We start from the raw sequence: 27,701 nt of genomic DNA, 5'->3' as shown, positions 1-27,701 counted from the left end.
CTATATAAGTTATATAAGTTAGAGTTAAGGGTGTTCGTTGTCAGTGTGTATTTGCCTTTGGTGAGTGTACACGACGCCTGAAAATGCCGAAAGGCGAAACCCGGGTCGCAAAAAACGACTTAAATGGAATAGTACAGAGCTTGAATCCATTAGAATTCAAATTCCATCAAGTACCTTCGGTCGAAAGTATTAATATTAAAACATACTCAATTAAATCGAAATTTCTTACGGGTCGCTATAAATTGGTCGGCGTAAATTTATATGGAATGATGAGCTTCGACCTATTTTCTCACTGCCTTATTGGTCCATATCGATCTGCCGCTCCAATCGATGATAATAATGGGTGCATATCAACGAATGCTCAACCGATTATTTCGTAAGAAAATGGGAGAAAGGGTTGGCCAATCCCTTTTTCAGGTGGCATCATACCATTAGGTAGGTATATAAATTAAATAAAACTGTACTAAAACCTCAATGTATCCTTAAAAATCATCCCTAGAGTGACGATATGTACCTAGATAGATATTTCTAAATTTTGGCGACAGTGTGGTTCGTATATTAAAACGATGAATAACCTACAAATAATCAATAATTCGTACTGCACAACTGACTATGGCTTATTGAATATCCACACATCAATGACTCGCAGTTATACATACCAGGCAAAATCCCGTTTCTAATGGATTAAGGATTAGGAATTGTAACAAAATATTTTGGGCATATATTACCTACGTTCAGGCACAAAACCAACATGAATCGAAATATAACATTCACCTGAGCAATGAAAGACGTAAGTTTGAATCCCAAACGGTTCAATTTTTTTCTATAATTTGTTGTAATAGTTCTTTAATGATTTGAAATTTTCAAAATTAATTATTTTATATAATTACAATCTAACGTTATGGTGTATTGTGCTTATACACTAACAGTAAGTATTCGATAGTTTTTATTTATATAAAATATTGTTTGGTTATTTATGACAATGTTCCAATTACTATGTACGCCATCCAAACTCTTCCAGTTTCCCAATTAAAAGTGATATTGCAGCTAACTGTTTTTCGTTCATAGTTGATACCTTTTCACGAAGTGGCGCTAATTCAATGTAGAACTCTGTTTTCAAATAGTGTCTTGGATGTTTTATTAGGTAGGAATCTCTACTATCGTTTTAATAATAAATAGATACCAAACAATTAGCTATCCACTTGTCTCCAAGTTTATGTAGTTATAGCGTTGACGATGCTCCTAGAAAGGGAAGTGGCAGACATCGGTGATTTCACCCATCCTTTATGGCGAAAGCTTTTCATAAGGAAAAGGACAATGCGTTTAATAACGCTGGATGAGGTGATAAAGTATTTTAAAAAAATAGATATGTCGCATTTAGTATTTAGTTTAAAATATTATTATGTTCACAAAAACATTGAAATTACTACTGAATAAAATTAAATCGGATTAAAAACATGCCAAAATCAAATAAATCGGCAACATGAATAAGGACATCTATTGGTATTACTTTGAAACATTTTTGCGGGAAAAGCTTCCAGCATTTAGGAAAATTGCTGCGAAAATGCGCCCTTTGACGTTAAACTGTGTTATCAATATTTTTGACGTTACCCAGCTGTTGTTTTCGTGGGCTAGTGATCGCATGAAAACTACGACTGTTTCCCTAATAAAAAACACCATTGATTTCAAGAATTATCACGAAAACAATGTGTATTACGAACTTTTGATAGGTTTATATTCGAATTAGTTATACGGGATTTAACAGATTTGTAGAAAATTCTATGCGTTGACAAACATTACAAAATGTTGTTTTTAAAACGAGTCGTAGTCCTTTTTATTGATATTTGTTTTACAGCGCTTTACATAAATGCCTCCGAATCAGATGAAGGGAGTACGCAAACACCGACTATAATAACTGAACAATACTCAACTACTGAACAAGGTAAACATTTTTATATTTTCTATTTCTACGCTGAAACTTTGCGAGGCTGCATTTGTATCGTAATTTGTACAGTAAAATAGTAACACCTGAGAGCTAAGGCTTGTGATTGAAAGTAAAAGTGATGAATATTATTGCAAATGTATTTTGTAAATAAAACTGTTCAACGTAAGACAGCAATTTTCAATATTTAATATACAACACGGTAGTATAGCGCCGTATATTTTCGTACGTTCACCATTTTTATTTCGGATAATATTTTTGAAAATATGTTTTATTTTGAAAATAATCCTATTAGGTACTCTGATAAAAAGAACTTTTAAATAATCATCTTACATACTGTTTGGGAAAAAAATCTGACTTATAGTGAAATAAGTATTCGCAAAAATGTTCAAAAATCACTAAATATAGTTATTTTTATATTGTTAACGTTTTTAGTTTATCTCATCTTACCTTTTCAGATCATTTTAAATGTTCGCTTCCGGAAATTGTTGTTAATGGAACGGATTTAGATAAATCTTTATATCAGTCTGATTACTCTTGGGTGGCTGAGGTAAATATAAACTTTTTACTACTTTTATTTATATATTTTATTTTATTTACTAAAAAAATGAAATAATATTTTTCTCTTCTCTTTTCTTCTCAACGACTATACATTATGGGGCGATATCTGGTCTTCTCTACCATATATATCTCATTCCGTATCAACTATTTAATCTTTCTGTCTTGCAAAATGTGATGATCATAAATGTTTTAGTTCATTATTAGGTACATTAATTCTGTAAGTACCTTTCAGAGCAGACAAAAAGATTTTTCATCAAAAATAGCGTCTTATCTTTTGGGTTATGCACCATATCCTACAGCCATTAGTGACCAATCGTCCCCTTAGAACAGAACAAGTCTAAGTGATTTTTTGTGAAAATATTTTTATTGTACTAAAAATTCCTTTTTTGATTCGTTACGTGTGGTCAGAACAAGCGTATCTGAATTATGGACTTAAAAAGGTTATCAGCTTAGATCATTACAAGCTTAATTTCAATCTTAAAAACATTTTCGAACAAAATAACTTATCTGACGTTATCTGACGACATATTATATCGTCACTGTTCTGGAAGAAGACACTAATTCGAAAAATGACATATTGAGTCAGTTATACCAAAATTTTCCTTATTTCAAACTTTACCGTCTGGAAACCTTCTTAATAAATAAACAGTCTTTATTTTAAAGTCATCCTTTTTACGATTACTTAATAAACTCACATGATAGACCATTTCAAACATTTTAACAACTTCAAAGTCAAATTACTCAAAACTAGTATTTTCTAGTTAGTGTGTTCTCCCAGAACAGAGACGATATAGCAGATTATACTTTTTAACGTTTTTTTTCACATAAGCAATGCTTTTAACTAATGCATTATCGTATATTTAAATCAATATTCTTATATTTACAAATTAAGGACAAAAAAGTTTAAAAGTGCTCTCCTGTAAAATGTAAAAAATTCGGTTAGGCTTGTTCTGTTCTGAGGCGACGCAATATTCTTTCACCTAATAATTATATTATATCAGGTATATAATTGTGAGAAAAATAATCATATTTAGTTATTAAAATTCTAATACCTTTACCATTAATTTAAATGTGGGTCTTGGCATTACAAACAAACATACAAACATCTTAGTTTATTTTATTAAAAGATCGTAATGTCATATTTTTATATCAAAAAATAGTTTTATTATTATGTATAGTAGATAACGATTTTTATTTTTCACAGTTTCTGCTTTGTGTGGGAGTCAATATCTTTATAAAATATAATAAATTCTATCAAATACCTAGACTAAAACTTTGTATCATAGTGACAGTATTATTATTTCCGCCATTATGTTTTATGTCAACGGTTTACCCCGTATATAATATATTAATTATAATATACCTAATATAGATAGATAGACATTAAAGCTGAAAAAGAATTATTATCGTTGGTAAATAAATACTAATTGTTTCTATATATTTATTATTAATAGGTGAAGTTTCCTGGGTTAGTTGGACCACTGCAAGAACGACTTATTTGCAAAATAAAATGCATCGACGGTCAGTGGGTAGGGCCACTTTGTGCAATCCATGAAGGTAAGGTGCAAACACATCAGATACACCCAAAGTATTATCATGAATTACGATGCTTAATTACTTACATTAGACTTTCCCCGAAGCAATTATTATATTTTACTTGTACTTTATAAAACCTAGCAGATGATAATAACTTTTTTATTAAAGATCAACAATGATTATAACGAAAACTATACTGGTAGTAGTAATTTTTTAATTCATTTAATATTTATTTTTTTAAATAAGTATGGGAATAAATAAAATTCCATTATTAATGAATTCTTGGTATATACTAATGTCAAAAAAATAATGTATTCATAAAGAAGTTAGTACATAGGTAGAAGTCACTAGCGAAACTTTTAGTTGGGAGAGGAATTTTTGTGGTAACAGAGAATGAAGGAATAAGCCTTCTGAAATCCATTTGAATAATGAGCATCGGCCGCCTATTATGTATTGTTCCTTTTGTCTCTGTCAAAGCGTTTAAAATTTGCATCCTAATGTTATACATCTAAATATTGATTTATCTGTAGGTATACTATTTACCGTAGGAAAAATCCGTCATCTTATGCTATGGGGCAGCACATTGAAGAAGAAGATTACGTATACAATTTCGTTCACCCGCGGCGCGAACGGGCTATGAAATGTATCTAGATCAGTGGTTCTCACGTGAAATTTAACTGTGGCCGCACAATTTACATTGGCAGTTCTATGGAAACGTCCGGTGGCTGCACCAAACTTCACTTTTGTTGTGATTGAAAAAAAATTAAGCTAAACAAATGCGTGAAATCAGTGGTACACCCAGGAGGGGGCAAGAGGCCCTGGCACCCCCTAAAAATGTTTAAATTGAAAGCCAATAAACTATACATTGGGCTTAGACAAATAAAAACACGGCATAAAAATAATTATTTGTTATTATCCAGCACCCTTTTTAATTTCTAACACAAAAATTTCGAAACACTATGTCGGGTTTTTTTAGAACCCCAATCCCTAAAAAATGCTCGGTGTCCATCCGAATTCCGGAGTGGTGTACACCGAGTGCAATAGACAAAAGACCGATAAACGAGAAATTAGGCTGTGTTGTGTTGAGTAAGTTTGTGTATAAGATGCAATAATACTTTTTTTGTCCATTTTCTATTAATATTTTGGAACCTCACTATTAAAAACCCAACAATCGACGATAAAAATTCGGCTCGAAGAACGACTACAAAGTCGGTGGTGGTGTAAATCAAAAGAATATTTTTTTCGGTGGAATTCGGCATAAATATTGTAGCTCTATACCAGTATTGTTCTTAACTGGTGCACCGCGAAAAAAATGATAAAAGCAGAAAAATCCGCGAAATAGTGAAAACCGAAAAAGTCCTTGGTGCAATTATGAAAACCGACAAAAGATCTAATGTGATTGCACGCGTCTTCCGTTGGTCTCACAGGTTTCCTTTTCATAAATGAAAACAAAATGCTGCAAACGCTGTTGTCTAATATGTTTATACACAAATTAAGACTATAAAATATTGTGAAGGGCAGCATTTTCAGTCTGATTATGGATGTCACTTTGGGTAGATATGTCACATGCCTCATGTATCATATCTAAGGTACGAGTATGTAGGGCCATTAAAAAACGTATCGATAATTTTTGACTAATACTTCGATACGATAATATTTTGTCAGTATCGAATCATTCGATACTTGTCCCCTAATTGAATTATTATTGAAATGATTATTGGCGATTACAATGCATTAGAATATGCTTTAATGGTTTTGCCATTATTTTCAATGTAGATTATTTGAAATTTTTGCTCCAGATGAAATATAGACATGAAATATAAAGTTTTTTGTTTTAATATTATTTATACATTTTTCGCCAATAACACTGTGAGATCAGTAACATGAACTATTTTTAAATAGATAACGAAATAAATATGTACGGTAAAATGGAGTGAGATTAGACAAAACAAATTTTCAAAATGTTTTGTACTAAAATAATGTTTTGAGCCTCAAACTTTGCTAAATTGGCATTATTCTGTATATTTAGTAGATATACTCTTATTATAATAATTATTGGTTTGAAAAGGAAACACTGCATTTTTGTAATATTAAAAGTAACGCTACATTGGTATCAATAAATGATGTTATTTGGTATCAATACCTATTTTCTCGATAGTATAGCCTTAGGTAAGAGTCCTCCGAAATTTTCTGGAGATAAAAATGCTTCAATGGTTCCGTAAAAATAAGGTTGGGAATAACTTTAGACCAATATTGCAATAATATATTTTTATGTTAGAAATAGCGTACAAAAACAGTAGTTATTATATAGTTATTGCAGTACTTACACACACGCACACACATATATATATATATATATATATATATATATATACCTATGTATAAGCAGGGCCGGCACGTCTATATAGGCGAAATAAGTAACTGCCTAGGGCGCAAAACATAAAGGGGCGCATAAATGGAGAACTAAAATTAATTTCCATATTTTAATATTTTTAAATAATACAGCCAGATACAAATGGTACAAACGATACAAATCCCCGGGTTTTGTCACACAGCTGTGTTTTGTTTAGCTCAATTACCTAAAAACATTTACAAGGCGGTTCTGGACCTGGAACCCAGCCTCTCGCCACGAGATTAGGAAAACATTCCGATCACTAAACAAAATTTTTATTGTTTTATCGACCGTTTTTGTTAAAACTACGACATTACCAGGTTGGCAGTCTTAGCTAATCCAAGATAAAAAGAGACCGTATACGTTGTTATCTCAGCAATTTATCATGCTTAAAACAATACACATACCATCGATATACTATTGTATTATTTTGACTTGGTATAAAAAAAACCCCCACAGCTACACGTGCTAGAACTTTTTTCAACTTTCCAAGAAATGGAATCCCTCATAAACTTCTATAAATTTATTTTCAAACCTATCTTCCAGAAAGTGAAAAGTAATATCATTTAAATAAGTCAGTCTTCGTACAGCTGTTGTGGTGATTGATTTAAAGTCGCAATTTAATTTAAAGTCATGTGGAAATTCGGTCTCCCAAAATTTTAAAGCTACTTTGAAGTAATTGTGTAAATGCATTACTTGCGTCGAATTAACTCTAGCATATAACATTAATAGTGTAGTTGGTGTTTATACCGTTAGTGAAACTTGATTTCTGTTTATATTTTATCCGCTAGTGCGTGTAATATTGTGAACTGCAGATTGTCATATCAACATTTTCAACAATTTTTTTCACAGGTTATTATTATTTACCTAACATATCTCGTAAATAATATTTGTTCGATAAAGTGAAAAACGATCATCTGGAGCACAAAACAGATAAAGAAAAGCCGAGAGAACCAAGTTGCTAGAAGAATAAATGGATTCTCTTCTAAAATAATATGATTGCAACAGAAAAACACACGGAAAACAAGAATTTGTACAAAATGTTGGACTTACAGATGATCCATGTTGTACCCAAGGTATAAATGATTTTGATTCAATAACAGATATTCCAATTAGAGGAAATGATAATGAAAAAAAATAACCGGAAAAGAAGCTTTGCCTGATCAAAATTACAATGACCCGCAAATTTTCCCTCTCATTGTAGTGATAATTTTCAACTAATTTTAATCCACAATGGACCAAATCAAATTTTCACACACGTATTTCCCAAGGACATGCAAAACAGAAAATTTTCCCCAATATACTACAAGAGGTTACTGCCTAATGGTGAAGAAATATACCGTTCATGGTTGATATTATATTCAATTAAAGAAGATGCGGTTTTTTGTTTTTGCCGCAAGTTATCTAATGATAAAAACTTTTTGTGTCTCCAAACAACAGGTTTAAAAGACTGAAAAAACATTGAAGGTCTTCTGTCTTCAATCAAAGAGGCAAAGCAATATTGGCGACAAATATTGGAAGGTTTAATTGCTTTGATCAGAGTCCTTGGCACACAAAATCTGGCATTAAGTGGAACTAATGAAAAGTTGTATACCTACTACCAATAATGGTAATTTCTTTAAGTTTATTGAATATCTAGCTCTCTTCGACCCTGTAATGAATGAACATTTGCGCAGAGTCAAAAATCAAGAAATACTGGCTCATTATTTGGGAAAAATTATCTAAAATGCCAGATCTTAGCAGGAGCTATAAAAAAGAAAATTGTGTCATCAGTGAAATCTCTTATGTGTGTGCGTGTTTTATAATAATTTAAATTTTTGGAAGAGACTAAATTATTTTATTAATAAGTATCTATTACAGTAATGGCGAACCTATGGCACGCGTGCCATTGGTGGCACGCGAATGTTTAATTTTGAAAAGAAATTACTATTTTATATAATATTATACCTATTTAAAAAATGTTTTTTTTTTATAAAAAAGTTTTGCAAATAAATATATACTTACTTAAGTACCTACTTACTTATATATAATATTATAAAATAATGACGACATACCCATGCAAGGAGGCCTGAACAAAAACGATGCATAAGTGCGAGTGAGAAAGTATTCGGCACCCTTATAATCTCTGCGACACTACTCTAGGTAAGATAAAATGTTTACAGATGTGTGAGATGATTTGCTATGGTGTCGCCACCAAATCTTAGTTTGTTGCTTAACTAAGCGTCGATAACCTGCGCGCGCGTGTTGCTAAAATTGATATTTTTTGTGTTAAACATAAAGTCAGTGGTAAATATTTTTAGTTAATTAAGTAGAAAAGATATTTCTGTGTGTTGTATTAAAATGTGGTAGCCGTACTGATAAGCAATAAGATGGTATTACGTTTCATAGGTAAGTTGATACATGTTCGTGATAATTTATTTGTATATTATTATATATTTTAATATCAAGTGACCTAGGGTTTCTTTAAAATGACTTAAATTATGGATATTTTTACCTACTGGTTGCATTTTTACCGCTTAAAAATACTATATAACGTAAAAAAAAATAGAAAATTATATTTTAATTCTGAGCGTCTAGTGCGAGCAGTTTGTGCGAACACCAGCGAAATGGTCTATGGTCTCAACATTTGTATACGAATGCGTTCGCTCGCCCACAAACCAAACGCACGGCACGCAGCTTCATTTATCAATGCAATGGGTGGCGTCTGGATGTATCTATTGTCTAAGTACCCATGCGTATTTTCTTCAGTTTTTCATATTATGTTAACCAATCGATGCGCAAATGGAAACGACGTAATTCATGTATAATGACAAATCGCATTGCATAAAAAATAGCAGGCAAATCCTTTTGAAGATAATCATTACGTTTAATGTAAATATACAATTATTGTATAGGTCGGTCCTTAGGATCGGGCAAGTAATCAACAAACCTTATGAAACTATACCGGCAGTCATTCAAATATAATAACTGCTTGTTATTTTGACTCAAACGTAATCTCTAAAAATAGAAAACCGTTCAGTGATGGAGAATATAATATGAAAGAAAGTGGTTCAAATGCTTCCACGATCTCTTTGAGAATTTTGAAAACAAGACAACAATATTCAAAGAATAAAAGATATGAATTCGGCTAGCAATACGGCTAAGATAGAAGACCAAGAACTCAATTGTAATTTTTAAACTTTTTTCGCAATGAAAAACTGCTTCTCACGTCAGACAGTTTAAAAATATTATTTAGGAAGGTTCGCCATCCCCGATCTATTATATTTTTAATGATCCCTAAATGTTTTTTTTATTATTTCAAAAAAAATGAGACAATTTTTTAAAAAGGGGGCGCGCAAATAAACGTTGCCTAGGCCATAGGGCACCAAATAACCTCGCGCCGACTCTGGGCATAAGATAGCTGATATTTACCATGTGAATAGTATACCATCTAAATAACAATGAACCTGAAGAAGTGACCTTATTATATATATCGCACCCGGGGAATAGTGGCACAAGTCCAAATTTGTCATTTTTGAGTTAAGTATGCAGAAATGTTCCTAGATATCATTTCTATCCGCACAAATAGCGGCATAATTCTTAAAAATATGTTATCATATTATAACATTTTACTTGAATTCAAGCAGAAATAGTGGCACAATGATCATTGTGCCATTGTTATTGCGGATAAAATTCAAAATGAGATGACACAAGTGTGCCAACTTCACGTTAATTTAAAGTTGTGCCACTGTTCTTGCGAATGTCTTTTGAAACCGATGGTCTTAATTCAAAATTTGACAGGGCTGTTGTTTACTTTACAAGGTCTAAAAGCTATATTTTGGGTGTTCTTAATTGCATAAGACATTAAGTAGGTAATATATAATAATGTTGCAAGAATTATGAAAATGGTGGTATACATTGGATAACAAGGTATTTATGTATGTATTGTGTTAATCATTAAGAAGGTTATGATGTTTCGTTATTCATTCCACATTTTAACGTTTACTTCTTATAATTATTCATCCATATTAATATTTTATTAGTAATTATTAATTATCAAACAAGATTACATCTGTGTTGTATAATATTTTGTTAGAGGACAGAGATGATGATAATCATATTATTGAGGGTATTACGAGTGAAAAAACTTCGGTCATTCCAACCAATTTAGGACAGAATACTACGGACTCCACTGACTCTTCAGTTATTATAAACTACACAGTTACAGCTACACAGGACAATCTCCCACGTTTAATAAATGGTTTCAGATATAGTTTTGTCACACGAAGTTATTTTTTCGCATAATAAAACCACACCAGATAATGTTAGTAAAATATTGAGTATATTGAAACTGTGAACTCAATAACTGTATCGCATTTATCAGACAATAGAATTATGACTGATAGTGATGACTCATTTGCAAAAATAATATTTGATTCCTAATAATTCTATTGTAAATGAAACTCGTCTCGCGTTGGTTTGAAAATCAACGCGAAGAAAACCAACGTTTTGTATTATAGCACCTGTCCTGATCCAGACCTCCCACTGATTAGTGACGGGCAAAACATCAAGAGCGTCGACAGCTTCAAATACCTGGAGGTACACATCACAGGAGATGGTATTTTGCAGAGAGAGCTCGCTATCTCAATGGGAATGGCTGCAGAAACATTCAACTCGATGCGGAGTATCTGAGACTCTCGATTGCTATATATTCGACGCCTGCATTCTGACGGTGCTACTTTACGGTAGCGAATAATGGCACTCTACGAAGGCTCAGAGCAACTGTATACTGAGCTTCGACAACAGATGTATGCGACGGATACTAGGTGTGTGATGGTATGACTTTAGAAGTAACAAGGAGATAATAGAACGCACCAAGCAGCTTTTCTCCACGCTGAGAGTGAAGAGGCGACGTTGGACCTGGCTCAGCCACGTGCTACGGATGCCAGAAGAGAACCTCAACCTGACATGTCTGTTCTTCAAGCCAACCAGATTCCGGCGCCTGGAAGGTCACTAAATACTACCTATAGAGTATACGCTCTATATTAGATAGCGGCGGAGCTACGGGATGCTGGTACGACCTTGAACGTTCCAAGAAAATTGGTTAGCAACAGAGATGCTTGGAGGCGCTGCATGGTGTCCATTTGCTCCAACTAAGGCTTCAAATATGGCCGAAGAAGAAGAATTACACTCAAAATAAATTACACGATACTCGTCCCTACTACCTACAGTGATTGAAAGAGTCTAAACATAATAACTATGTATCGATTTTACCTTGAAAAATGTAGAAGTGAAGGAAAATCTTATGGAACTACGACAGCGTTTTAAAAATCTTTTGATTGCGAATATAATATTGGTTTCTTCCTCCCGAAAAGGACCAATGTTCTTCTTCATACGAAACAGCAGACGGCGAGAATAAGCAGACATTGAAAGAAAATTATTAAAAATTTGAGGACTTACTATTACCGATGCTGATACGATTGATGATATTCTTATATCATTTTGTTTATTTATTATTTCTACTTTATTCCATATTTTTTTGGGAAGTGTTGAGGCGTAATAGTATAAATTATTGTTTCTTAAAATTAAAATGTTTCTCCAGCTTATGGTTCTAAATAATTGTGCCGGTGATTTATTTGGTACAAACAATTTTCATTGATAATTTTAATTTATAACTGCATTGTAAGCAACTTTGTAAGAAGTAAAACAGGTTATTTATATTTAGTTTTAAGTTAAGTTAAGTTGGTTTTAATAAAAAATATGTTTAAAAATTGACTTTTATTAACAAGATTATGTTTCATGATTATATTGGTCAGAGGCACAAGTAAAAATTTTGAAAATATTTTGGCAATAATAATGGCACAAATCCAAAATTTGTCTTAAATACCCTTAGAATATGAAAAATTTTCAAAATGCAGATTCGTATCCAAATCTAATACCTGGTTCCCAAATTTTGTTGAAAAAATATTTTACAATTGTTAATAAACTGATTTAACACACAAAAATGAAATATTCAAACTGCTCTCCTGCAAAAACAAGTATTTCGAGTTGTGTCACTATTATTCCCCGGGTGCCATATATTATACCATGTCCGATCATAATATGGGCTTATATTTATTAACAGATTGTTGTTTTTACGATAAATCGATGTTAGCCACTTCCTCAACCTATTAGGTCCATACTCTGACTCTATCAAATACATATTTTTTTAGATGGACGATTTCAACCAATCTTTAGAGAATGCACTCTACTACTAGACTATCCACATCTTTTCCTGACATTTAGAAATGCGAGCATAGTGGTAAGTGTGTCATAGTACTTTTTCAAATAATTTTTGAAAGGGGTTTACATAATAATGTATTCTGATATCTGTATTTTAAACACAGCAAACCTTAGTATTGTTTGTATACTGTGCGTAAATCATTAAATGTGACAGATTCTTGGGCCATGGAAATTTATCTCATGGGTTTATATTATACACCTACCTATTCAGCCGGAATTTCGTCTACCATGAAATATAATATAACATGGACAACATCCTCGGAAATTGTCATGTCTTCCTTCACCTTTTTTCAGCCACTGTTCTTCAAAGCAGTGCACTCTATAGCTCGGGGTACATTGTAGTTTATGGGAGTATTGATCATTGTTTCCAACCCAAATTATACAATTCATGATAAAATTACTATCGTGAACAATTGACTATTAAGTTAAGATTTAATTATTATTTCTTTTTTATTTTGTGATTTCTGCATAATTTATGATTGATAAAAATAAAAGGTACTGTTCGGTTATACGGAATACAGCGGAAAACACATTTTGAAAATAGCCGATAAACTGGATTATTTGTTAGGTTAACCTAACCAAACCTAACCTAACCTTACCTAAACTAACCCAAACTAACCCAAACTAACACATAATCCAGTATGTCGGGTATTTTCAAAATGTGTTTTCCGCTGTATTCCGTATAACCGAACAGTACCAAATAAAAATTAACTGGTATTACTCACTCAATTCACCGTTAAGGTGAAGCCTTTACTGAGAAGTTTTTAAAGAGGCACCTAGCGGAAAAATACGAAGCTTGCAATTTCAGATTTTTTTTTGATAATAATCAATTTCAACTGTATTAATTAATAAATATGTATCTGAAAACATTAAAAAGAAAAATATTTTTATTTTAAGTCAAAGATAAACTTACAATTATAAAAAATGCAATAAAATGTGAATTTGTTGAATCGGACCGCACCCTATTATTACATATATTTTATGGTCATATTTATTATTAAAATTTAGTTTATTAATTTTTCTAAGCATCACCTAAGAGATTTTTGACTAATTCATAGTTTTAATATTTTTTATATCTATTTTAAAAAACATCGATTTTTATAAAAAAAATATAAATGTGTATAGCTTGAAATCCTTTTTATTTATATCAAATTTTATTTATGTATGGTCCCAATATTGAAGCTTTATTTGATATAAGTAAATAAAAAGGATTTCAAGTTATACACCTTAGATTATAGAAAAATATTATACACATTTATATTTTTTATAAAAATCGATGTTTTTTAAAATAGATATAAAAAATATTAAAACTATGAATTAGTCAAAAATTTCTTAGGTGATACTTAGAAAACTTAATAAACTAAATTTTAATAATAAATATGACCATAAAATATATGTAATAATAGGGTGCGGTCCGATTCAACAAAATCACATTTTTTTTACAATTGTAAGTTTATCTTTGACTTAAAATAAAAAATATTTTTCTTTTTAATGTTTTCAGATACATATTTATTAATTAATACAGTTGAAATTGTAAATTATCAAAAAAATGTCTCAAATTGCAAGCTTCGTATTTTCCGCTAGGTGCCTCTTTAAAAAAGGCTCAGTAAAGACTTTAACTCGAATCGTTAAAAATTTTGAAGAAGACACCACAATGTTAATTATTTTAACAATATTTTTGGTGAAATGAAGGGCTTAATGATATGTAATTATTGTTTTATAATGTCATAGTAATTATTCATTTTCTACAATATCGTAATTATCAAGTACAAGGCGGCTCTAGTAGTGCAGTGCGTAAGGCGCTGGCCTTCCATCCTGGAGCACTGGGTTCGATTCCCAGCAAGGACACAATACATTTTTGTGATTTTCTCAAAGCCTGTGTGTTAGCGATAGTCCAAAATTACTAACAACCACCTTGTACGAAAAAGCAAGGAAATGGTTATTGATAATATTAAAAAAATATATATCTTATCAATTATCATAATAATATTCAACTATTTTTAATGAGTTTGGGAATCTGTCCACCTGCCCGATATCTATTGTTACAGAATACATTTGATGTGTATATTTCCAAAAACCGATATGCCCATAATATTGTGAAAATCTGATAAATGATTTATAACTACCAAAATCCACCAAAATCACACAAAAAATATTTGAAAACACAATATAAGTAAGAGTAATTAAAAGAATTTTATTAAATCCCGATATGTCGTTTGCTTATAAATATTTATTGCAATAAAGTATTAACAAAAAGTGGACTTTTTAAATTGACGCCTAACATAGGCATCTACAAAGTCGTTAAAGATTTTTTAGCAGCCATTGCAGAAGTCATTCTGAAAAGATTATCATGTCTTGAGAATAGCCTCTGCAACGAGCCCGAAACGTCGAGGAAAGAAGGAGGCAGAACGAGGACACGCGGTGGAAGGCCGAACATTTATTATTACAAACAATCTTAAATATCTCGAATATTATAATATATAGTATATACAAAGTCCTTTTAATTGTTAGATAAAGTGATTAAATTGGTCTAATTGATTTATATCAACAAAACTATTATTATATATCATTTATTCTTCATTTTTGCATTGAAAGTGTACAGGATAACCGTTAAATTATTAATATACTTACTCATTTTGTTAAGTTTGAATATTCCTATCAAATATTTTTTTTTAAGTTTTATGGCTTTTGTTCCCGTTTATAATTTATAGCCTGGGGTTAAATTTGCCCACGGATCTACTATTCAAGCACGTTGTAAAGAACTGGGAACTTATAAACTACTAGGAGAGAGCTCTATTTTATGCAGTAATGGAGAATGGAGCTCTAAATTTCCAACCTGCATCCCAACTTCCATTCTTACAAATTTCACAGGTGAGAAAGATTATAATTTGTCTTAAGTACCTATCAATAGTTTCTGAGTATGTAGGCACCATATACATAGTCAAACTCAAAAGTTTAAGTTGCCTAAGCTATGATTACAAAACGAATGTCTCAACGGCTGGTAGGTGGACATAGCCACACACAATCCGCGTATATTATAATATGTATACTGTTTCCGTATAGTGTATGTATACCACTGTTACGCAACCGGTAGTCCGCGAGTCGCCTAGATAAATAAAATTATATAAATGTAGAAAAAAATGGTTAAAATAAATATTTATCAAATCATACATATAAGTATATAAAGAAATTGGTTGCAAATTGTAATCAATATAATATTATATATATTTTTGATTTTACGTAGAATTCTTACAATATCGCAACAAAGGTGTTTTTCAAAGGAAGAATGTTGACGGGACTGGAAAGTGAAAAAAAACCTTGTCTATAGTCAATTGTCCAAAAGTGTGTTGCACTGTTACCCAGTCAGTATGCGACAGATAGTCTGTAACAGTCATTTTTTATTTACTTAAAACTAAAAAAACAATTTTTGCCAGTATGCGTGTAAATGTTGCGGCAGACGGTTTGTTTTCGGAGATAAAAAAATTATGTATCTCGAAAGTTTGTCATTGTTTGATGTAATAATTTTACATTAAAATATTATTAATTTCTCATTGTATATAGTGGTGGTAAGTTACAAATTATTAGAGTAAAAAATGTATCTTTTATAAAGTTCGATTACTTATTAATATTAACAGTGATTTTTGGTTTTTAATTTTAATTCAGAAATTCAGAGGTCTGTTCTGTGCGTTAGAAATTTTATAATATTTTCCAATAGTTTTAAAAAATATTTTTTAATAATTACTCAACCCACAAAACATTGAGTAAACAGAAAACAATTTTTGATTTCATTTCGTCTTCTAAGAATCCCAATTCTACTCCAGAGAGCTCAAATGAAGATTGTCAAACAATGGAAATATTAAGCCATATTATGCTAAAAAGAGTAGCCAATAAGACTACAATTTTATTATAAATGTGTCTAAATGTAAAGTTCGAAAGTATAATTCAAATTATATTCAACAAATTATATTAAATTCACATAAAATTTGTTAACTATGTAAATATCTTCAGAAAACTGTCGAGCGCTCCGGTTCGTAAATTTTACCATTTCGAGCGCTGATTAAAACCTGCAAAATTAATTAGTCATTTGGAATCAAAGCATAAAAAAACCTATTGATTATTTTGAAAGACAATTAACACCATTAAACGCACAAAAAAAGTATTGCAAGCTCAACGCCAGTGCTACGCAACCGGTATGCCGCGAGACGATGCTAGGTGTGCCGCAGTAGGTACATCTCTTTCAAAAAAAAAATCGCAGGTAAATTTGTATATTATACAATACTTACTTAATAGCCAAATTTGCGTACATGGCTGGTAATATATTTAAGCACCTGAATGAACTTAATAAAAAAATGAATCCATTTTTTTTAAATTAAAATTTTAGGAAAATTGTTACGATGTGTTACATCAGCTGGCTATCATAATGGGCACGAGTTTTAAGCTGTCCCAAATCATCAGCTGAATGCGGAACTCACATTTGAAATATTTTGCAGAAGTGTTTTTTGAAACAGCCTACTTCAGTTATTTATTATTTATATGGACAAGTGCATACACCATTTTTTTCATCAATAATTCTACTAAAATATGATGCATCCATTTATCCATAAAGATAATAAATAATTTCAGTAAGTTGTTTCGAAAAACTCTCCTCAAAATTTTCAAATGTAAGTTAGAATAGTTTTGCATTCAGCTGACGAAATATGTAGTCATATTGAATAATGCTTACAGAAGATGCACCGCCAACGATTTTAATTAACGTTCCATCTGGTTCAGCATCAGTTGAACCCGCAGGTGAATTATTTGTGTATCCTGACTCCACGGTCCATTTGGATTGTATTGTAGTGCGAAGATCCGGGAACCCTGAATGGTCATCTACCACAAACTTCCAACATCACATCATCGGTAATGAAGATTTTATATTAATATTACTTTCTAATTATATTTGTCATTTAATACATACATACGTATATGCATAATAATGAATTTAAAGATAATAACTATATACATATATAGATAATAGTTTATATTTTGAACTATCATTAATTTTTAAAGTGCAAACAGTATATTATTAAGTTAATACATTAAATTCCATAAATAATACTATAGTAAGCAAGAACTAGTATTAATTGTTGTCATTACTTATCTATATCCATGTTTACTATATCATGAATCAGGATTTTTCCACGATGTGCTAGAGCTAGACCATGGGTGGCCAACCCGCAGCCCGCTGGGTGTCAACTTGTGGCCCGTGGAGCAGTGAGAAAATAAAAATAATTTCAAATGCTGCCGCTAGATGTGCTAATTTTGCAAATTGAGATTCGATATTGGCTCAAGATTTTTAACAGCACCGTGTTCTTTTTGCTGCATTTGCAACGCCATTCTCCGTAGATGTGAATTTATTACCGGGAAATTTACAAATGGAACATTGTGAAATATGTTACGATGAACAATTAAAGGAGAAATTCCATCTGGTTGGTTTGGAAGAGTTTTACAAAACATATTTGGACAAGGAGAAATATCCTGCATTTTACAAACATGCTCTAATGATGACTTCGCTATTTGGAAACACTTACGCGTGTGAACAGCTTTTTAGTCGGATGAAGCATATCAAATCCCGAATGAAAACACGAATCACTGATGTGCATTTACGCATTACAACTGTTTGCGTGTAGGAACAACCGCACTCGATATCGATATCGATATTGATGCACTTAGTTCTGCCACACAAAATCAAACTTCTCACTAAAATTTATTATTTTTATATTATTTTGTTTATTTTTTATTATTTAAAAAAAGTCTAATCTAATAAATATCTTTGATTTTCATTTTTTTTATTTTATTAATATATATGCCTAATATAAGTATATTTCTTTTTTGTTTTGTATAATAAAAAAATCGGTTCTGCGGCCCGGTAGGAAATCTCATTTTTAGAATCTGGCCCGGCCGCTGAAAAGGTTGGCCACCAATGTCAATAAGCGTTATAAATTATGACGCAATAAACTTGTAATAAACCTATGTATAATATTATTTAGATTATATAATATAAATTATTATATTGAAATTGTTATAGACATACAAGAAACAAAATATATTTTTTTTTACCTATATTTTAAGATTGGTCTTCGGAGCTGCTGGAAAAGGATTCACATTACAGACTCATTTTGGATCATATGAATGCCCATGATTCTGGGATATACACTTGTGCTACATCCCATGGAATCACTAATAGTATTACCATACTTGTTGTTAGTGAGTTATTACACTTTATTACAAAAGTTTTAAGTATACCTAGCTGTTTAACATAAATATTTGTATACCTGAGAGCTAGCTAGTGTGTCTGATGTCCGATATTACCGAAAATGAGCCAAGTACATAATATTATTAGATTTTGTACCTAAATTATCATATCTTTCAGGGCTAATTTTGAACCTTGTGACTTTGTGTATTCTAATAACAATAAACTGGAACCGTTAGTAATAAGTAGGATAAAACCGTTAGTAAATATTAACATTAACAAACACAGCCATAAAAAGTTTTTTCCAGAGTATTTTTTTTCTATATGATACACTGACTATCAGTTACAGATTTTTATTTAACTATTTTTCTAAACAGTTGAGATTTAAGTATGTTATCAGTATGTGCACCAAAAACTATTAAAAATAACTTCCTCAATGACGATGAACATACTTGACATCATCACCATTATCATTATCCGGGGTCGAAGCACTGCTGGATGATGGCCTCCCTTATCCACTCTTCTCGGTCCCTAATTCTGTCCTACCACATACGTCCACCGCACCTACTTTGTGAGTTCTCTATCCAACGGATTTTAAGGTGTTCTTGTGGTCGTTTAGGTTTGGGGCACCACTGTATGATAGCATTTATCCAGCGGTTGTCTTCATGACGAGCGACATTACAGCACATTGCCATTTCATCTGCTTAGCGACTTCTATCACACCGTGTGCACTTGTCTGCTTCCTTATATATTGATTTATTTTTGGTCTTTCCGCGTTATGCCCAACATGCATTTTTTTATGAAACGTTGTGCTACTCCTGATTTATTTTTAATTTCTCTTATATTAAGGGTATATGTTTCATATATATACGTGAGCACTGATAGAATTCATTGGTTTAATACTTAATGTTCTCTCACTTTTGTTGATATTATTTAGTTGCCCAAATGCGCTCCATGCCAGTTTTGTTCAGTCAAGAGCAATATACAGGCATTTGGCTCGGTACAACTGGCGCTGACAGCGGGCCCGCGCACCTAAGTCCCTTTTCAGCGAGCCTGGGACCCTTTTCAGAACCCCAGGGGTACGGTTCCTGCGACATGCCGGCGGCCTGCATAACCTCAATCAACTCCGCAGAGCCAGCGTCGCTCAAGTTCACGTTCCACTGGACGAAGGTGATCATCGCGCGGCAGTGTAGTCCACCATAACCCTTTCGCGCAGCTCGGCGTAGAGTCTTGCAGGGCACTCGAGGCTATTGGTGGGATGGTTATGCGGCTGTTTGTGCTTGTAGCAGGCTACGCACTTGGGTGGGATCTTCTTGTGAGGGCAGTCTGCGCGATCGTAGCCGGAAACAGTGCAGTGGCTGCATGTGGGTATCTTGGAATTGCATCCCTTTGCCATATGGCCGTAGAGGTGGCACATGTTGAACTTCACTACCCCCACAAAGTCTTTCAATGGGAAGGATTCCCATCCAATATACATTCTGTCCTCCGCCAATAGGGCAGACCAAATTGCACCAGGGATGAAAGCCACGAAGTGACATCTTCCGGTCTTCGGGCCAGCTTTGTGGCTGAGCCTAATATCCCTGTACGCCGATTCCGGCAGACCGGTCTGCTCCTTGGTGGAGGTGTAGATGGCTTCCCGGAGTTGGAGTTTAGTAAGGGTCGAAGGTAGATTAAAACAATAACCCGAGGCTGCTTTTTCCCGGCGAGCTCAGCTCGTAGGGCAGCCTCCGAGGTCTCCATGGCCTTAACGACGGCAGTGGCTTCGACTTCGGTGCGGGGTTAAACAATAATTCCCCCGTACATTAATTAACGTGACAGACTAAAATGCATATTATTGCGCGTCCCTGGCCACAACAGTATGCCATACGTAGGTATATTATAACTAAAATATCAAAACAGGCTGCTTTTCAATCCACCATTGTAAAGTATAATTTTATTATCTTTTTTATGGCTACTAATTCAACCATGTTAAAAACACGTTGTGGAATTGAGTATAATAGCGAAAATAACATTTTGCCCACTTAAGTTTTTATTAAAGCTTTCCTCACACTAACTTATCGTTTTTATTTTATTTTGCAGCCCAACATTGTGAGCCTCTTGAAGTCGATGAACCATATTTGACACATTGGGTGGAAGGAAGTAATTTAGGACAAGCAATGAGATTCTCGTGTCCTATTGGTTTTCGTTTAAGCGGCACAGCAAATATTACTTGCCAAGGATCTGGTAAATAATTATGAATCATTAAAAGTAAAAGCGCGATGTTAATAAAAAAAATACAATCAACAATACCAAAACAAACTAAATGATTGAACTTAAGAGCTGTATATAACATAATATGTGTACAGGAGCGCACTCAAGGGAGGAGAGGGTTTCGGGTCCGAATCTGGATAGTAAATTATTATGAATATTTTTTCAAAATGGACCACCCGATACCATTTTTCTGTGTGCGCGCCTGTAGGCGTAATCAATATTAGCGTCATCTTTATGTGTATATTTCTCAAACTATAGTTTAATACGTACCAGTGGCGGAACTACTTTTTTAAAATAAAAATGCACATTTACAAGTACATATTATTATATATATATATATTTACTTTTTTAATACGTAAATTCTAGTTTCATTATCACATTTGATACAGATTGCCGAAACATGCATGAGGTGAGTCGAATGAAATATTACATTGTTTGAAGTAGGTAAGGATGTTTCTAGATATTTTTTAAATATCACAGCCTATGCTACCTACATATTATTATAACCACTCTACTTAAGATTTCATCATATTTTCCTCAAATGCTATTTCATAAAATGTCATATTTTCTTACACTTTTCTTATAAATCTGTCCACATTTCCCAAAAAAGTCGCCTGGAGCGCAAGTTTATTTCAAATGTATATACCTACATTTATTTTAATTGTGCTCGCGCGATTTTATTTATTCTTAAGTTTTTAAGTGGTCAATTTATTATACTTAAATTATTTTGATTATGAATTTGCAGCCGAACACAGCTGTCAACATAAACAATTATTCAAATATCGTAAAAATAACAAAAATATTATTTCAAAATCTATTGTATCTATATTAAATTAATAGATTTGAATTACTTTAGATTCGAAGTTCAGCTACTGGCATGTAGGCTCATCAGTGTTGCCATCTTTTTCTATGCTGATTATAGTACAAAAGCATAAAAATTTTAGTATTTCTGAAATATATATAGTACAGGAACCTTTTTCGTCTTGAATCCTTTAAAACTATAGTATTTTGGTATATTTGGCGTAAAACTATAGTATTTTACATTTTTTGCGGAATTAAAATTATAGTATTGTACTATAATTATAGTACGGTTGGCATCACTGAGGCTCATCTTCTACCCAGCTCCTCAATTGGAGATGAACACTATGTATAGTTTCTCAATGAATGTAACCTTTGAAAAATACCCATTAGAATTAATATTATACTACTTGAATGCAATAGCAATTGCGCGGCTTGCGATTATTTTACAATAATAACTACTGTTTTCTTTTTCTTTTCTTACATAAAAATGTATTATTGCAATATTGGTCTAAAGAAAGTAATTGTCCTTTTTAAGGTCGGTGGTCAGCAGACGTCCCGCATTGTGTTCAAATCCTATGTCCAAGATTATCTTGGCCTAGTCCACAGCTTTCCCTGGTAGAGCACAATGCCAGCTATGGCGGTCGAGCAGTTTTTCGTTGCGCTTGGGGATACCGCCTCACAGGTCCACCAGGCATTGAATGCAATCAAGATGGCAACTGGACTGGCCCCCCACCAACATGCCTGGGTATATATTTACTTATTGATTTATCTACACTAAAAACAAAATGTTCGGACGAGTTCTAGATTGCTGAAGTTTTTACTGAAGATTCCTTGACCAAAATCAGGATCAACGCAAGAAAAAGAGAATGAATGTATGATTTTAACGTTAACCCATGAGATTTATGAAACACTCAAGTTTCCCGTATATTGTTATTTACAGACAACGAAACAATGGAAATGAAATAAATCTGTATTCCATAGGTAAACTATGATAAGTTCGTATTGTCAACTTTACTGAAGAGACAAATTAGTGAATTTTTACCTACTTACTTTATTTAGTATTTTTTTGTTAATCGGTAACCTTGGTAACGGAAAAATAAAATTGTTTGAAGACATTATTCGAAGTCAAAAATAATTTATCTCAATTTGAATTCAGAATTCAAAAATAATATCTACAATTTTACAACAAAGTATGGGTGACATTTTCACTTCTTTCTGTCCATCTACCACACATTAATTATAATGTTACTTAATAGATACTTTTTAAATAATCGATATATCACAAAGGAAAATTATTGGAAGCCAATGGCATTATATTCCATAAATCAATAGAACTATTGGCATATGCCGACGATATTGGTGTCATTGCCCGGTCCCCAGAAACCCTCAAAAGGGCATTTATTTTCATAAATTCAGAAGCTGCAAACATGGGACTTTGTATAAACAAAAGTACAGGGTGTCGCCGGAAAGCTTTACTACTTTGTTTGGTCGCCATTTCGGTAAAAATGAATTTTGACAGTTCATATTTGGAAATCGTGAAGTATAGACATGGCAAATTTATTATGGAAAAATATTCGATAAACCAATATGTTTTAATCGTATTTTTTTTAATAAAAATCAATCATCAGTTATTGTGATGACTAGAAAATTATGTAAAATTTTGGGTAGAAATAATGTGCCATAAAAACCCACTATTAATCGATGATTTTGAAGAAAGAGGCTACATATATAGAAGATAATTAGAGACCAAATTAATCATCAGTCACCTTTGCATCCATTAAAATCGACTGTATGGTGCGCTATGTGGTCTGGAGGAATCATTGGTTCTTACTTTTTTAAAGATGAACGTGGCGTTACGGTAACTGAAACGGCAAATAATTTTCAACAGTAGGTGCAACGAAATTTCTCACTAGTCGCCAATCGGAGACGGACAGGGAGGTGTCCGCATGTCGATTTGTTTTGCATGGCGTCTGATGAAAATATTCTTAAATCGTGTAAAGATGACTAAAAAACTTTACGTATGTAGGTACTTAAAAAAGAAACATGTCAATCAATATACTATTATTATTAGTAATATAGCAATAAACATAACATTAAATGGACGCATGTTGGATTTTTATGACAAATTATATTTTGTCGGCACGCGTCAGTTGCACAATCAGCGCATCGCCTAGCCACGATCTTTTTAGACCAGCCTCAACTGAAGTATAGCCTTAATGGAGAATGTCATCGTAACATGATTGACAACTTTTTGACACCAAAATTGAAAGCTTTGGGCTTGGTTGACATGTCGTCGCTATAGGATTGGTTTGTCAAATATCCGTTATTTTCGAAATCGACCTTAGAATGCAGAATGATTTTTTGTATCTAAATGGACCAAAACCATCCTTTTTTTAAAATTACTTTGTGCGGCATTCATATGCTGTTAAAACAACAATTTAAATACCTGCATGTATGTATTTAAATATAAGATAATGAAATTTGTTTTCGTCTCCTGAACATTTGACATTTGGTCTATTCGACAAACCAATCCTACAGTGACGATGTGGTTCCAACAAGATGGTACCACTTCACATACAGCCAATGTTACAATGGTATTACTGAGAGATCTGTTTCCACAACAAATTGTCTCAAGAAATGGTGATGTCGATTGGCTTCACGGTTGTCGAATTTAACAACCCCGTAGGACTTCTTTTTGTGGGGATATTTAAAGAGCAAGGTTTATTCCAACAAACGATAAACACTTCAGCAACTTAAACAAAACATTCGTGACTAAATTAATGAAATACCGGTTTAAATGTATGAAAATGTTATTGCAGTGTTATTTATAAATAGTATACATTCCTGTTATTCATCAGTTGTCAAAGTCAGACTATCCGTCACACAAAAACCGGTAGTAATATCGATTTCCAAAAAATATGTAGCATTGATCTATGCATTACATTTCTAGAAAGTGTGTTAATGCTAGTGTATTATTTATCATGTAACTCATCTATCCAAATCAAACCATTCCCTGTGTCAAGACAGCTGGAAATATTGATTTGTAATAACCACTAAATCAGACAAACTCCAAGGTCTCCAAGATACGTTAAAATAATCTGAAAGAAATCTGAAACTAAGAATAGTCTGACAAATGAACACGACATACGCGTCAGTATGAGCACTCTATAGAACAATGACAGGCAATAACAAGTCATCCTTGGACAACGGGAAGGGCGGAAAAGGTAGGACCAGCCATGAATGTTTCGGCTTTCTCTTGAGTCGGCAATGACCTATCTCAATTATGCTGCTGTTTACAAACAAAATTTTGGTTAATTCTAGAAGTTTCTAGTTATAGGTGTTGACAATACCTGTTTTAAGCTAAAAACCCATCTTAAAAACTTTCAGAATCTGTACGCCATGGCTAACCGACAACCTCAATGTCATGGAAGAAGTTAAGATAAATAAACCTAAAAAATCACATCACCTATCAACCTCTTTAACAATACCCTTTTTAACTTCACCACAAGTTTAACCCCGCAGCTTGTCAAAAATATATTAATGTTATTATTAAATGTGTATTTGATCCAGTATAAGTTGTTAGTGCCCAATAGGTCAGGCGAATAGCTAACTATTCCTCGTAAAAATCTTTAAATTGAAACTTCACTCTGTGAAGGCCCATATTCTCCACTAAGGATCGTTCAGTGTGATTAACACTTTTAATTTTTATTTCAAAACTATGACAATATTATTTTATCAGCACTCCAACCCAATCCAATCCATTGTGGGTCTTGATCGCCCCACTCTCCTATATCTTTTAAAAGTTTCTTTCTCCGCCTTGGCCTTAAAAATGCAGTGTTCAGGCATTTGTGTTCCCCGTCTGTCTCTTTCTGCACCATCTAATTAATGTTTCATTTGGTATTCTTTAATTGCAGCAATTCAGTGTCCACCGCCTTTGTTGCCTGTGAATGGTAAACTGGCGGACTGGGTGAACGTGCCAAAAAATGGGATGTATTGTGTTGGCGATTTGGTACAGTATACGTGCCGACCATCACACAGCTTACATGGCGAAGCTTCCATTGTGTGCACTGAAACCGGTTTCTGGTCTCACCCACCACCATTTTGTATTACCCCGTCAAACACATCCAGCTACATATCAGCATCGTCAGATTCGGATGAAATTCGTTAAATTTATTTTGTTAAGAATTATTTCTATCCTCCAATTATATATTGATTTGATTTATTTTTAATTTTACAATTATTCAGTTAAATACGCTGTAAATTTACAAAATGGAACATTATTATTAAGTTTTAACCAACAATTTATCATTGGTATGTACATATTATTACACCACCTGGGTATTGATGTTTTCGTTATAATTTTACTATATAAATGTATCAGAGAATATAAAATTACAAAGAATAAAATATTGTAACTAATTTAAAGTTTAATTACTTAACTGTTTGCACAATGTGTTTACACTTTGTGAAAAACGTGTTTAGTATGTAATTGTGTATAATATACTTGTTGATTAATAATGTTGTAAAAAAGTAATGTAAATATTAACCATAAAACAATAATAAAATTAACAAAGTAAGGCCTTTAAAAGACAGAGAGCAGTCAGGCGTTCTGCGTTCCACGTTCAGAGTTCAGCGTTCTCTGTACTGTATCAAAAGTGTGCACACAGCAGGCAGTCAGACCGCGCCATTCAATGAGAACGCTTGCGTTCTAGTTTTATTCCAGGAATTACACAGAACTCCGTACCTCTCAACCTTTGCAATGTTGGGATCAGAAAAATTAATCGATTTAGTACGAGAGAGAAGATTGTTAAATGATTTAAGTGACGCAAATTATAAAAATCGTCAAATAAAGGCCGAAGCATGGGAAATTTTTATTATCACTTTAATTGTAGGTTTCATAAATGGATAACAATAACATCTCGGTATTATTTACCTACAGAGCTACTTACTGATTACCTTACTTACTGCACCTAACCGAAAAAAAATCTTTTTTTTTAAAACGCTCAACCATGCGCGTTAACATGATCTTACTCCCAACTTCATTAATTATCGTTTGTCAACTTATGGCTACGGCCGTATGTTGTAGCTTAACCACTGGAAAATGCCAATAGAAATGGTGTATTTCAAAAAAATACTACCTTATTCTTAGGTCAATAATTATTATAAAACAATCATTATTCGTAGGATGTTTATCACATTTGAATGGTCAGAGACATAGCTTATAATCAGTATCTTTAGAATTATCTTCAAATGTGTTAAACGTGATCATTTTTTGAATAATAAAATGCCTAATTCTTGTCAAATTTGGCATCACAGAGATTATAAAATATAATTTTTTATCGTAAATATTTCACTATATTCATGTTAAAATTATTTTTACTAATGGTTTTATAAATGCGTTTAAAAATTAATAAATCAAAAAATCTTAACACCACTACACATGGATGTACTGAAATATGACTATATTCTAAAACATTAGATCGAGAAGTTTAAAAGAATACTATTTTATGTAATAAAAATACTTTACGCAGTCATCAAATGCTTAAAATAAATATAAAGAATAATAAGGCTTCAAAAGTATATAATTAGATTATCTACAACGTTTAAGGAATGTCCAGGATCATGCTCTGAAAATCCCAAAATCCTCCATTTTGACCTACGCGCGGCGCACGTGGGCCGTTAAGCAAACAATCAACTTTTGCATGAAATTAATTTAGGAATTAACA

General features: G+C 32.6%; 1 protein-coding gene across 1 annotated transcript; it reads left to right on the top strand.

Moving 5' to 3' along the window:
- The first annotated feature begins 1,586 nt into the window (after window positions 1-1,586).
- hig (locomotion-related protein hikaru genki) lies at window positions 1,587-26,392 on the top strand. The gene is made up of 10 exons (XM_085945152.1): window positions 1,587-1,942; window positions 2,401-2,492; window positions 3,958-4,060; window positions 12,623-12,711; window positions 15,404-15,563; window positions 17,418-17,591; window positions 18,804-18,938; window positions 21,004-21,147; window positions 22,511-22,720; window positions 25,890-26,392. The coding sequence occupies exons 1-10, from the start codon at window positions 1,804-1,806 to the stop codon at window positions 26,141-26,143; spliced, it is 1,500 nt and encodes a 499-aa protein (XP_085801278.1). The 5' UTR covers window positions 1,587-1,803; the 3' UTR covers window positions 26,144-26,392.
- Window positions 26,393-27,701: the final 1,309 nt, after the last annotated feature.

Source organism: Rhyacophila brunnea, unplaced genomic scaffold, assembly GCF_057557595.1.
Source record: "Rhyacophila brunnea isolate RB1 unplaced genomic scaffold, BYU_Rbru_1.0 scaffold_1, whole genome shotgun sequence".
Taxonomy (NCBI): Eukaryota; Metazoa; Arthropoda; class Insecta; order Trichoptera; family Rhyacophilidae; genus Rhyacophila; species Rhyacophila brunnea.
This window is presented reverse-complemented; position numbering and strand designations above follow the sequence as displayed.